Genomic DNA, 12,181 nt, shown 5'->3' on the forward strand with positions numbered 1-12,181 from the left:
AGTCTTGCTCTGTAGCCCAGGCTGGAGTGCAGTGGTGCGATATGGGCTCACCGCAAGCTCCACCTCCCAGGTTGAAGCGATTCTCCTGCCTTAGCCTCCCAAGTAGCTGGGATTACAGGCATGTACCAACATACCCAGCTAATTTTTGTATTTTTAGTAGAGACAGGGTTTCATCATGTTGGTCAGGCTGGTCTTGAACTCCTGACCTCGGGTGATCCTGCTGCCTTGGTCTCTCAAAGTGCTGGGATTACAGGTGTGAGCCACCGCACTCGGAGACTTACTATTTTATTATTATTATTATTATTATTTTTTTTTTTTGAGATGGAGTTTCGCTCTTGTTGTCCAGGCTGGAGTGCAATGGCGCGATCTCGGCTCACCGCAACCTCCGCCTCCTGGGTTCAGGCAATTCTCCTGCCTCAGCCTCCTGAGTAGCTGGGATTACAGGCACACGCCACCATGCCCAGCTAATTTTTTGTATTTTTAGTAGAGACGGGGTTTCACCATGTTGACCAGGATGGTCTCGATCTCTTGACCTCGTGATCCACCCGCCTCGGCCTCCCAAAGTGCTGGGATTACAGGCTTGAGCCACCGCGCCCGGCTATTTTATTATTATTTTAATGCTTCCTCCACACTTGAGAAATTGGTCAATAATTATGGTTAAATTTTTAGCACCAGTTTTTAATACCTCCTAGGAAAACCACCAATAAGTTGTTATTAATCTACCACATATTTCCTGAACAAAAATAATTCATTTAGCTCTGAATGTTTATCTAAGGCATGAAAAACTTGGTTTAGTTCCTTGAATATCTGCAGTGTTACCAAATTTATCCAAATATTTAATCTAAATTTGATGTGCTATCATTTAAGGCCATTATGTCTGGGTGGTTTCTTCATCAGTTAATCTCTATAATAGTGCTCTCTCTGGCTCATTCCCTCCTTTTAATATTTCTGTAGACAGTTATCACCCCAAATGCCTTCATTTTATTTCTGAGCCAGTTATCTTTTTCTTGACTCAAAGGCCATCATTTGGAAATATTTGTCACTTTTAGTTGGCCTCCTACGAAATCTGAAGCACATTTCGTCTACTGGTTTAAATTCAGGATCACGGGCCCTTGCTCATCCTTGCTCTATGAATCAAGGTAGAGGGCTCTTGTATAAACTGTTTTTTGCTATTTTCCTATCACTACATGTACCTTTTCTCCTCACCTAAAATAAACCAAGGTAAGCAGGAAGAAAAAAGCACTTCCCTGGGGTGAAGTGGTTCTTACCACAAAGACTTCGCAGCAGATGCAAAGGCCACTGTTCTTGGTAAAGGCGTGAGTTATGTCCAGGAGAGCAGGTCTTGTCATGGGTCCCCCTGTCAAGACAATGCACTGGGGCCTAGAAGTGAAAATAAGGTGTGAGAATGTGCCATTGCAGGAAGTCTGTAACCTCAGAACCATTCCAGTGGGATAACAAGGACAGAGGCTTGGAAAAATGGGACAACCTCTCCCCTGGTTTTTCGCTTTCCCACCAGAATTCTTGAATCATCCTGCCTGTCCATCTTGACATGCTCGTGTTTTCAGTTCAGTTAGTCATAGCAAAAGTGTGAAGTAAGGAAAAGGTGGTCTTGTGGTCCCTTACATGGTTTGGCTTTGTTCCCACCCAAATCTCATCTTGAATTTTAGCTTCTATAATCCCCACGTATTGTGAGAGGGACCCAGTGGGAGGTAACTGAGTCATGGGGACAGATTTTCCCTTGCTGTTCTCATGACAGTGAGTAAGTCTGAAGAGACCTGATGGTTTTATAAAAGGCAGTTCCCCTGCGCACACTCTCTTGCCTGCCACCATATAAGATGTGACTTTGCTCCTCCTTCACCCTCCACCATGACTGTGAGGTCTCCCCAGCCACGTGGAAGCATGAGTCCACTAAATCTCTTTTTCTTTATAAATTATTCAGTCTTGGGTATTTCTTTATAGCAGTATGAAAATGGACTAAAACTGGTACCAGTAGAGTGAGGTGCTGCTGTAAAGTTAGCCAAAAATGTGGAAGTGACTTTGGAACTGGGTGTAACACACAGAAGTTGGAACAGTTTGGAGGGCTCAGAAGAAGATAGAAAAATGTGGGAAAGTTTGGAACTTTCTAGAGAATTGGAGGGCTCAGAAGAAAGGAAGATGTGGAAAAGTTTGGAACTCCATAGAGACTTACTGAATGTCTTTGACCAAAATGCTGGTAGTGATAATGGACAATAAAGTCCAGGCTGAAGTGGTCTCAGATGAAGATGAGGAACTTCTTGGGAACTGGAGTAAAGGTCACTCTTGCTATCCGAAGAGATTGGTGGCATTTTGCCCCTGCCCTAGAGATCTGTGAAACTTTGAACTTGAGCGAGATGATTTAGGGTATCTGGTGGAAGAAATTTCTAAGCAGCAAAGTGTTCAAGAGGAAGCAGAGCAGGAAAGTTTGAAAAATTTGTAGTGGAAATTTTTTTTTGTGGGGAGAAATTCAAGCCGGCTGCAGAAATTTACATAAGTAACAAGGAGGGAAATGCTAATCACCAAGACAATGGGGAAGGTGTTTCCAGGGCATGTCAGAGAACTTCACAGCAGCCCCTCTCATCACAGGCCTGGAGGCCTAGGAGGGAAATATGGTTTTCTGGGCATGGTCCAGGGCCCCCCTCCTGTGTGCAGTGTTGAGACTTGCTGCTCTGTGTCTTAGCTGCTCCAGCCATGGCTAAAAGGGGCCAAGGTATAGCTTGGGTGCTGGCTTCAGAGAGTGCAAGTCCCAAGCCTTGGCATCTTTAATGTGGGGTTGGTCCTGCAGGCACACAGAAGACAAGAATTGAGGTTTGAGAACCTCTGCCTAGATGTCAGAAGTATGGAAATGCCCGGACATCCAAGCAGAGGTGTGCTGCAGGAGCAGGGCACTCATGGAGAACCTCTGCTAGGTCAGTGCAGAAGGGAAATGCGGGGCTGGAGCCCCCACACAGCCTGCCCACTAGGGCACTGCCTAGTAGAGCTCTGAGGAGAGGGCCACGGTCCTCTAGACTACAGAAATGGAGATTCACCAACAGTTTGCACCGTGCACTTGGAAAAGCTGCAAACACCAACCAGTGAAAGCAGCCAGGAGGAGGGCTGCACCCTGCAGAGCCATAGGGGCAGAGCTGCCCAAGACCATGGGAACCTACTGCTTGCATCGACATGATCTGGACATGAGACATGGAGTCAAAGGAGATAATTTTGGAGCTTTAAGATTTTACTGCCCCACTGGATTTCAGACTTGCATGGGGCCTGCAGCCCCTTCATTTGGTCCACCTTGCTATCTCCCTGCATGGAAGGTTACACCTGGCACTATGAGGGGCTGCAGTTTGGGGTAGGCATAGCTCAGCGTGGAAGGAAAGAAGCACTCACTTACAGGAGGTGCGGTCATAATAATGGGGCAGAACTGTCTGACTGCTTATTTTTAGAACATACCCGTAAAGCTTATAACTACTTGAATGCCTTGTCCCTCATATGGGAAAGGCACTCCTAATGTGGAACAACATCAGGGTGCCTGAGACACCAGCTTTACCTGAAGTTTTTCACGTGGTCTTCCACTGTGGTTAATTCCAGAGCATTGTCTAAAGCACTCACGTAGGAAAGTGCCTGTGTGGAGGAGCCCCAGTTCACCTCTGTGGATAAAGGAGGAAATTGGCATAAAAAGCACTGACCTTTCCTCTGTGCACCACGAATAATTTTTACAAGCCATCCCCATCTATGATTTTCCTTGGCTGTGCCAGTGATGATGAGTGCCCAAATTAGAGAAAATATAATGTGCTATTTCCTAAAAAGCACTTTGTATACATCTATGAATACACATGAATCCTCAGAAGCGAAGGCTTCATTCCAGCAAAGGATCAGACTGTACAACTGCAGTCCTAGAAATCTTTCTTGGTGGGAGAGGCTGTGCGATAACCACACTGCAGGCAGACAGACTTGGGAACTGGTCAGTCCCTGAATAGATCCAAAGCATCTTCACAGATTTTTTTTTTTTTTTTTTCCGAGCCAGAGTCTTGCTCTGTCAGCCAGGCTGGAGTACAGTGGCACCATCTACCGGGTTCAAGTGCAGTGGTACCATCTCCATCCCCCCGGGTTCACGCAATTCTCTGCCTCAGCCTACTGAGTAGCTGAGACTACAGGTGCGCACCACCATGCCCAGCTAATTTTTGTATTTTTAGTAGAGGCGGGGTTTGGCCATATTGGCCAGGCTGGACTCAAACTCCTGACCTTGTGATCTGCCCACCTCAGCCTTCTAAAGTGTTGGGATTACAGGCATGAGCCACTACACCTGGCCCAATTCTTAAATTGAAATGAGAAGCAGTATTTCTGTATACACAGATAGTGTGCAGTAATCTTTACATTTTGAATAGTAAAACTAAATAGCATGGGAATTCTAGATTTCTATGAAGAGGGCTGAGGTTCCTTAGAAAACATTTTAGTTTGATCTTTGAGAACCTAATCCCTAATCATCTTCATCACAAGAAGATCAGTTCTCCATTCTACCATCTTCCTCCGCTTTCTTTCTTTCTTTCTTTCTTTCTTTCTTTCTTTCTTTTTTTCTTTTTTTTAACAAATTTAAGTTTTAAATGGCTCTTCCAGGGTTTATGAGAGGAAGCCCCTGACGTGAATGTACAGCTACACCCCAGATGACAGACAGAATCTATTCTTCTCAGTCTTGTTCTGGAGAGCCAGGGAAATGGGTGAACCATAATTATCGGAGATAAAACAGATCAATATCAATTAAATGTTGACTGTGCATCAGGCATTAAGTATACCTTAAGGTATTTATTTCTATAGGGATAAAAGCTCTACTAGTCATTGGACGTTTATATGTAAAAAGTGATCCTCGAACAATACCTCACATCATATATAAAAAAGAAATCAAAATGGATAACATACCTAAATATAATTCCCAAAGCATTAAAACTTCTAGAAGTTTGTGACTTTGAATTAGGAAAAGATATCTTAGATCAGATGCAAAATGGCAAGCCATAAAAGAAAAATAAGTTAAATTAGAATTCATAAAAACTTAGAACTTTTATCCTTCAAAACAAATTGTAAGGAAAATAGAGAAGCAACAGATACATAGAAAATATTTGCAAAACACATACTACTAAAGGATTTGCATCCAGAACAGATAAAGAACTGTCACTACTGAATAATAAGAAGACAACTAAAAAATGAGCAGAAGAATTAAACAGACACTTGACTAAAAAAGATATATGGATGGCAAATAAGATGTTCAACATTGTTAATCATTGGTAAAATGCAAACTAAACCACAATGAGGTGGCACTACATATCTATTAGAATGGCCTTTAAAAAATCAACTGGCAATAACACATGCTGACAAAGACGTGGAGCATCTAGGACCCTCATTCATGGCTTGTAGGAATGGAAAGTCATACTGCTACCATAGAAAACAGTTTGGCAGCTTCTTCTAAAATTATATATATATACATATATATATATATGTACTTTTAATTTAATCATAAATCCTACAACTAGATATTTACCCAAGGGAACATGAAAACATAAGTCCCCATAAACTCCTGTGGACCGAAACTGAAAAGAACTCAGATGACTATCAATCAGTAGATGGAACTAAAAAGTATATGTGATGTATTCATACAATAGAATACCACTCAACAATACAAAGGACAAACCACTTACATATGAAACAGCACAGATAAATCTAAAAGCATTCTGCTAAGGGAAAGGAAGTCTTCTAAAAGGCTATATACTGTATGTTCCTATTTATATAGTATTTTGGAAAAGGCAAAGCTGGAGGATCAGACATCAGACAAGCAATCACCAGAGGTTATGTTGGAGGGTGGAGATTGACCACGCAGGGGTATAGGGAACTTGTGGGAATGATGGGAATACCCTGTGTTTTGATGATGGTTACAACACTGCACAAGTTTGTCAAAACATATAGACAGTACATTAAAAAGAGGTAAGTTATATATGTAATATATACATATAGTTATATATGTAATAAATACATATATAATATGTAAGTTATATGTGATGTTTAAAATATATAAAGTAGTAAATAAAAGCTAAACCACCCCCTCCAAGGCAGTGACTACAAGCTCTGCTTTACTGGCAGAGTAAGAAAAAGGAGAGAGTGAGGCTGGCTCTGGGCTCCTCTGCACTGCATTGCTGCAGCTCCTCGCAGCTGTAATGCACCTGGTACTAAAGTCAATGCCCAAAGTTCACATCCAATTGACCAGCCTGTGGCAGCTTACTGTTGCTCACAACATCAGACTCTTTAGCATGACCTTTAAGTTTCTTATTTATCTGGCCCACACCGACTTTTCCAGGCTCCTGCTGTGACCCTTCTCCCTCTCACTCAAGAGCTTTCTGTGTGTTGAAGGCCTTGAGCTTCCCAAATATGCTGTCCCGCACTTACATGTGTCCTTAATGTCATTCATGGTTTGCCTTCTGCCCAGAATATCATTCCCTGACTCTGATTAACCAAACCTCAGTTGCTTGCTTTAAAAAAAAAAAACTAATTTATTTATTCATTTAAAAAATATTGGTTAAATGTCCACTGGGTGTTGACTCTGTGAACATAAGTTAGGAACCAGAAAGTTTTCCTGAATAACTCCAGTCAAAGTTAACCCTTCTCTCCCGCTTTCTCAGCAATTTGCTCATATCACTCTCACGGTGGTTACTCTACTGTATCATAATTAATTCCTTAAGTGTGACTCTGTGAACTCCTTGAAGACACGAACTGTATCTAATTTATCAGGACATCAGAAACAGAAAGTGATGTAACAGAAAGTTCGTCGGGTTGGTTCGGTATCATACACATTCTGGGTATATGGTCAGCTCCATCACATCCCAATTATTACTTTGGCAATTCTTTCAACCCCAGTTTCCTCATCTGTAAAATGGGACTAACAGTATTTTGAAGATTGAATGAGTGTAAAGTATATAACAAGTGCTCAACAAGGTTAACTATTGTTATTACTTTTTCTTTTTTTTTGAGACAGAGTTTTGCTCTTGTTGCCCAGGCTGGAGTGCAGTGGCCTGATCTCAGCTCACTGCAACCTCCAGCTTCTAGTTTCAAGTGATTCTCCTGCCTCAGCCTCCCGAGTAGCTGGGACTACAGGTGCCCACTACCAAGCCCGGCTAATTTTTGTATTTTTAGTAGAGATAGAGTTTCACCACATTGGCCGGGCTGGTCTTGAACTCCTGACCTTGTGATCTGCCTGCCTTGGCTTCCCAAAGTGCTGGGATTACAGGTGTGAACCTCCACGCCTGACCCTAGCTATTATTATTATTATATTGCAAGATATTATTAATATCCCACCTTACATAAACCTCACTTAAGCACATAAAAGCTGCTCCATAAATGCTTAATAAATGAGTAGAGAGAGAATTGGAAATGCTATTCCATACAGTCCTTATGATCTTACCTGGCTTCTTATAAGTCACATAGATATAGAGGAAGAATTCAATGACATAGGTGATCACAGCTGCCCACCAGTTGATGACAAACATGACTGCACAGCACAAAACAGCTCCAAAAAGAGATACCCACATGTTGTAAATTCCATATGCAGGTCTCCATCCTGAAAATAAAAAAAAAAAAAAATGCCGAAGGAAAACTTCCACTCTACTACTATCAGGCCACTGAATACGATAAGAATGCAGGTAACAAGTCTTTTTCCTGACACAAAGCATCAGAACTTTTAAGTCAATTTCCAAACTCTGTTATTATTTTCCTATGATATTGGATCCCTGCTCTATGAAGATGCTGCTTACACCAAATAGAATGCTGTAAAGTTTAGGAAATGTTAAGCATCTGAAAAGTGTGCCATTCAGGACCTTCCATACTTTCTGCCCCCGAATGTCTTCCCAAACTCCCAAATCTTAAGCATCTGGTATCTATGCCCTCAGGAACTGAAAAGAGGCAGGAGGAAGGGAAAGAGTGGGGCTTGTCAGGTGGGGAGGAGAAACTTCTTGGCTGTCTAAGAAAGAAAAAGTGAAGGCAATGTGCTTTTTGCTCCCATGGAGAAGGCAGAGAAGTCATCAAGAGTCAATCTGCTTGACGTTCTGGTAGCTCTTCCATTACCCTAGGAGGACAGGGGTTGCCCTTTCAGAAATAATAATTGATGGAAAAAGAGGGAGAAATGGCTTTTAAAACCCAGTGGCTAGCAAAGGCTTGTTAAACCCAAAGTATGAATATGTCATGCATTTTGCAATGAAAACATTTCTCACAGTGCACGCATGCGTGTGGGTTTTCTGTGTTCTCTTAGTTCCCTATAGTGAAAGTAACTGAAAGACAGTATGGATAGGAGGGAAAAGCTCCGATTTGAAGGGTGCCTTTCGTTAATGAAGGGGCACATTTAATTAGGAGTTGCTGAAACACAACAGAACTTTAAGTGTTAGGAAGCAATTTTCTAAATGGCCACAAGATGGAAATAGCACTTCAAGAACATCATTGAAAATTGCTTTATTTTTCTGAGCCTGGCTTCGTGTGTGTGTGTGTGTGTGTGTGTGTGTGTGTGTGTGTGTGTGTGTTGGGGGGCGGGGGCAGTGGGCAGACATTATCTGGGTTTGGATATCCACGTGTCTTTCTTTATATGCTTTTCTATATTCCCGCCCGCCTTTTCTTTCCCATTCTCCTTTTCACTTGTTTTTCACATAAATAATACCTCTATTATTTCACCTTATTTTTCAAAAGTGGCCATCACATGGCATGGAGTCACACATTTCTGTGTTAAGAAAACACACAAGGAAACAAAAGTCCTCTGCTACTTTCTGTAGCCTAGTATTGGTTAGATTAAGGTTAGTCTTCCATGTGTCTTATTGGAAACAAGTTTTCCAAGGGAGGCTTAAGATCCTGTCAGACTCTAAATGAGTGGAAATGTGTTTACACATCCCATAAAAGTCCTCAAGGTGGAGAACTTTCTGAAGGTAGATAATGACAAGTCTCCATTCTGGCAGGAAGGCAGAAGAAACTGAAGTGGACAATGGAAGCAAAAAGAGGTGAGGAGTGACTAGAAAGGGGAAGGTTCTTTGGTGTGAAGTTTTGAGCAACTTTAAACCACAGCCCAAAGGAGGTCTTGGCGCCACCAGCATCAATGCAGCCTATCTGCATCGCCTCCACTCAGCAGGTAATTACAGGGACTGCTCATCCTTCTCTTCTGCACCATGGGCAGGAAACAAATTGATAGTAAGGAAGTTTCAAATATATACATTAATTCCACTTCCGTGGTCACTTTCACTCTGGAAATAAATAGTGGTGTTTTTCTACTGCTGAAATAAATGTGGTTTCTCTTGCAATGAATAATTTATTACCACAGGAGAAAATTGACTTTACGGTTGGTCAAAAAGGCCATTGCTCAAATGATTCTTTTTCTATTTCAAAAATCATCCCCAAACTCACCAAAATAAAGTGGCTTATGCTTCACACTAGGATATAAGGAAACATAAACACAGATTGAACGCTTTTCACTGACTTATTTCATTTTATTGAGACAAACTAACTGTTTGTTTAGGCATATTTTAGTTTTGGAAGTAAGCTTACCTGGAGATTTGGCATAAGAGGCGTGGAAGCAGGAGAAATTAATAAGTGCGTATGAGGCCAGGAAAAAGTTGGAGATGATGGGAGCAATGGTGTTCAGTTCCGCTGTAAAAGAAACAGAATTGAACATGTACGTATGAGTGATGAGACCAGGGGCTGAACAGCTGTTATAGTCTGGAAGCTTGACTTTATTTGGAAATTGAAAACATAGCGAGCATCTGTCAAAGTTTAAGAAGTTAGTCATTTTTCTTTGGGGGCTACATACATACTCTTAGCTAGGGTTTCCATAAAGTAAGAAATAAAAAAGCCTACCCATCAGAAAATAGACAATCGAGACCTCTACCTACAAAAAGTTCACCTGGCAATGGGTAGCTGTGAGACTGGGCATACAATTAATTCCCCTGTAGCTTTTTTGGAAGCATCTAATCCTGTGTTCTTTAACTGCTATGTATACAATAAATAGGCTTTGCAGGATATTAGTTAAATACCAGTGCACCGAAAACTTCCCTGTGGAACTCTCCCTGCCTAGACCCAATATATGCTCTCTGATTTTCAGGACTCTTTGTCATTCATAACTTTTCCACATCTCTAGAGAGTTCTACCTCTCAGGGGTAGCAAAAATATTATTAATTATTATTATTAGTTTTGAGATGGAATCTCACTCTTGTCGCCCAGGCTGGAGTGCAATGGCATGATCTCGGCTCACTGCAACCTCTGCCTCCCAGGTTCAGGCAATTCTCCTGCCTCAGCCTCCCTAGTAGCTGGGACTACATGCGCCCACCACCACACACAGGTAATTTTTATATTTTTAGTAGAGACAAGGTTTCACCATGTTGGCTGGACTGGTCTTGAACTCCTGATCTCATGATCTGCCCACCTCAGCCTCCTAAAGTGCTGGGATTAACAGCCATGAGCCACTGCACCCAGCCCCAAAATACTTTTGCCTCAGTGAGTAAATATCTGGTATGATTTAATTCTAGCTGGATTTTTTACTGGGCAATATAAGAAAAAACATAGAGATGTTATCCTTTATCTGAACGTCAGATCTCTAGCACCCTCAGTGATGCAAATGATACAATGATGCAAATGCAGGCAGCTGGGTGTGATTCTGGAATATGAATACCAACAAGAAAGTAGGCAAAACAGCTGCCATGAAGCTTATGCGTGGAGCCAATCCACTTGTTCTGAAAGAGCGATTTTAAAGGATGTTATTTCAATTTACCCAAAACTTTTAAAACTTTGGTTACTTTCTCATGTAAATGCAGCACAGGGTAATGATTTGGGATCTTAAAGACTAAATTACATAATTGAAACATCTCTTTATATAATCACTTTTAATTTAATTTTTAAAAATCTAACAGAGAGAGACAAAGTCCCCTCTTCAGCGTCATTCAAATGCTATGAGGATTCATGAATTATAGCCACTTCCTGAGTTTAATATGTAACGAGGAGGAGCCCTCATTGCTCGGCACTGCTGCGCTGAGGAAGTCTCTGCTCACTTATGTGTGGCTCCCAAAGCCCTCTGCCTTCTGCTTCTTTTCCTCTGATATGCTCATCAGCAAAGGTGAGGCCTTAGGGAAGAGTGAGAAATGTGCAAATTAAAGTTGGTGAATGTGCCTCTCCAAGACTATGTAGCTGTTTTTATATCACCTGAGGAGAGGAAGCAGAGATTATAGTCTAGGTAAGTGGTTCTCAAATACCAGTGGTCTACGAATCTCTTGAGGAGCTTGTGAAATGTGGACTCCTTATCCTCAGAGAGTCTGACTCTCGTTACTCTAGAATTGGGCCTGAAGTCTCTGTACTTTCCCAAACACCCCAGGTGATTGTGATGTAGATGGTCAGTGAACCACAGTTTGAGGAACACTAACATAGGCAATTCAATTCTGCTAGCCATCAGGACGGTAGATAAGGCAGAAGCATCTATGTCTAGATTTGGACAATTTCAGTCAGGTCGGAGGAAGGATTCAGCTGCATTTGGTTGGATGGATTTCCAACACTCAGATTCAAAGAATAGATTAAAACCCTGTCTACCCTGAGTTCCACAAAGGCCCTCTACACACAAGGATTTCTCATTTCCTTCTTAGATGCCAATATTCCCAAATGGGATCCTAAACATAAAACAGGTCAATTTTTCATGCTAAAAGGAAAGCCCTATAAATAATCAGAAGAACTCTCTGGTTTTCAATAAAAACAAGAAAAATTTACAAACCAATAAGAATAAATGCCATGGCTATAAGAAAAGTGAGAATATATCCTCTCAGGGGTTCATTGTTTTTCCCATATCCCTTTGCAAAAAACTGCAGGGCTTTGTAGATGTTGTCCTTGCACAGAGCCTAATGGAAAAGAAGAGGAGAAATTTGTCATTTACAGCTATGCACAGTCATTTTCTCTAGGTGATTCAAACGAGAAGATTTGGGGAAAGATTAAGTGATACACGAGATGAGGCACAAGTTAACACTGCAGTTTATCATTCTTTATATTATTTGAATCGATCTTGACTATGTGGCAGACATAGCACTTGAGCCAGATGCAAACATTAACTGTTTCAGAAAATGATGGAAAATGATTGCCAGTGAGAATGAGTATTTCAGCTTGATTCACATTCTGTGGAAACAGCAATAGGGAG

The 12,181-nt window shown here is 41.5% G+C and overlaps 1 protein-coding gene across 4 annotated transcripts in view; it reads right to left on the reverse strand.

The window, feature by feature from the left end:
- The window catches only part of SLC12A1 (solute carrier family 12 member 1), a 105,361-nt gene that overhangs the window by 53,709 nt on the left and 39,471 nt on the right, over nt 1-12,181 (reverse strand). For all 4 annotated transcript variants that reach the window (XM_010339497.3, XM_003928888.4, XM_003928887.4 and 1 more), the window contains 5 exons: nt 11,765-11,888; nt 9,559-9,660; nt 7,442-7,597; nt 3,548-3,647; nt 1,269-1,380 (listed from right to left, as the gene is read on the reverse strand). In XM_010339497.3, the coding sequence (XP_010337799.2) occupies nt 1,269-1,380; nt 3,548-3,647; nt 7,442-7,597; nt 9,559-9,660; nt 11,765-11,888 (594 nt within the window). The remainder of the gene's footprint in view (nt 1-1,268; nt 1,381-3,547; nt 3,648-7,441; nt 7,598-9,558; nt 9,661-11,764; nt 11,889-12,181) is intronic.

The sequence above is a fragment of the Saimiri boliviensis genome, chromosome 2, assembly GCF_048565385.1.
Source record: "Saimiri boliviensis isolate mSaiBol1 chromosome 2, mSaiBol1.pri, whole genome shotgun sequence".
Lineage (NCBI taxonomy): Eukaryota > Metazoa > Chordata > Mammalia > Primates > Cebidae > Saimiri > Saimiri boliviensis.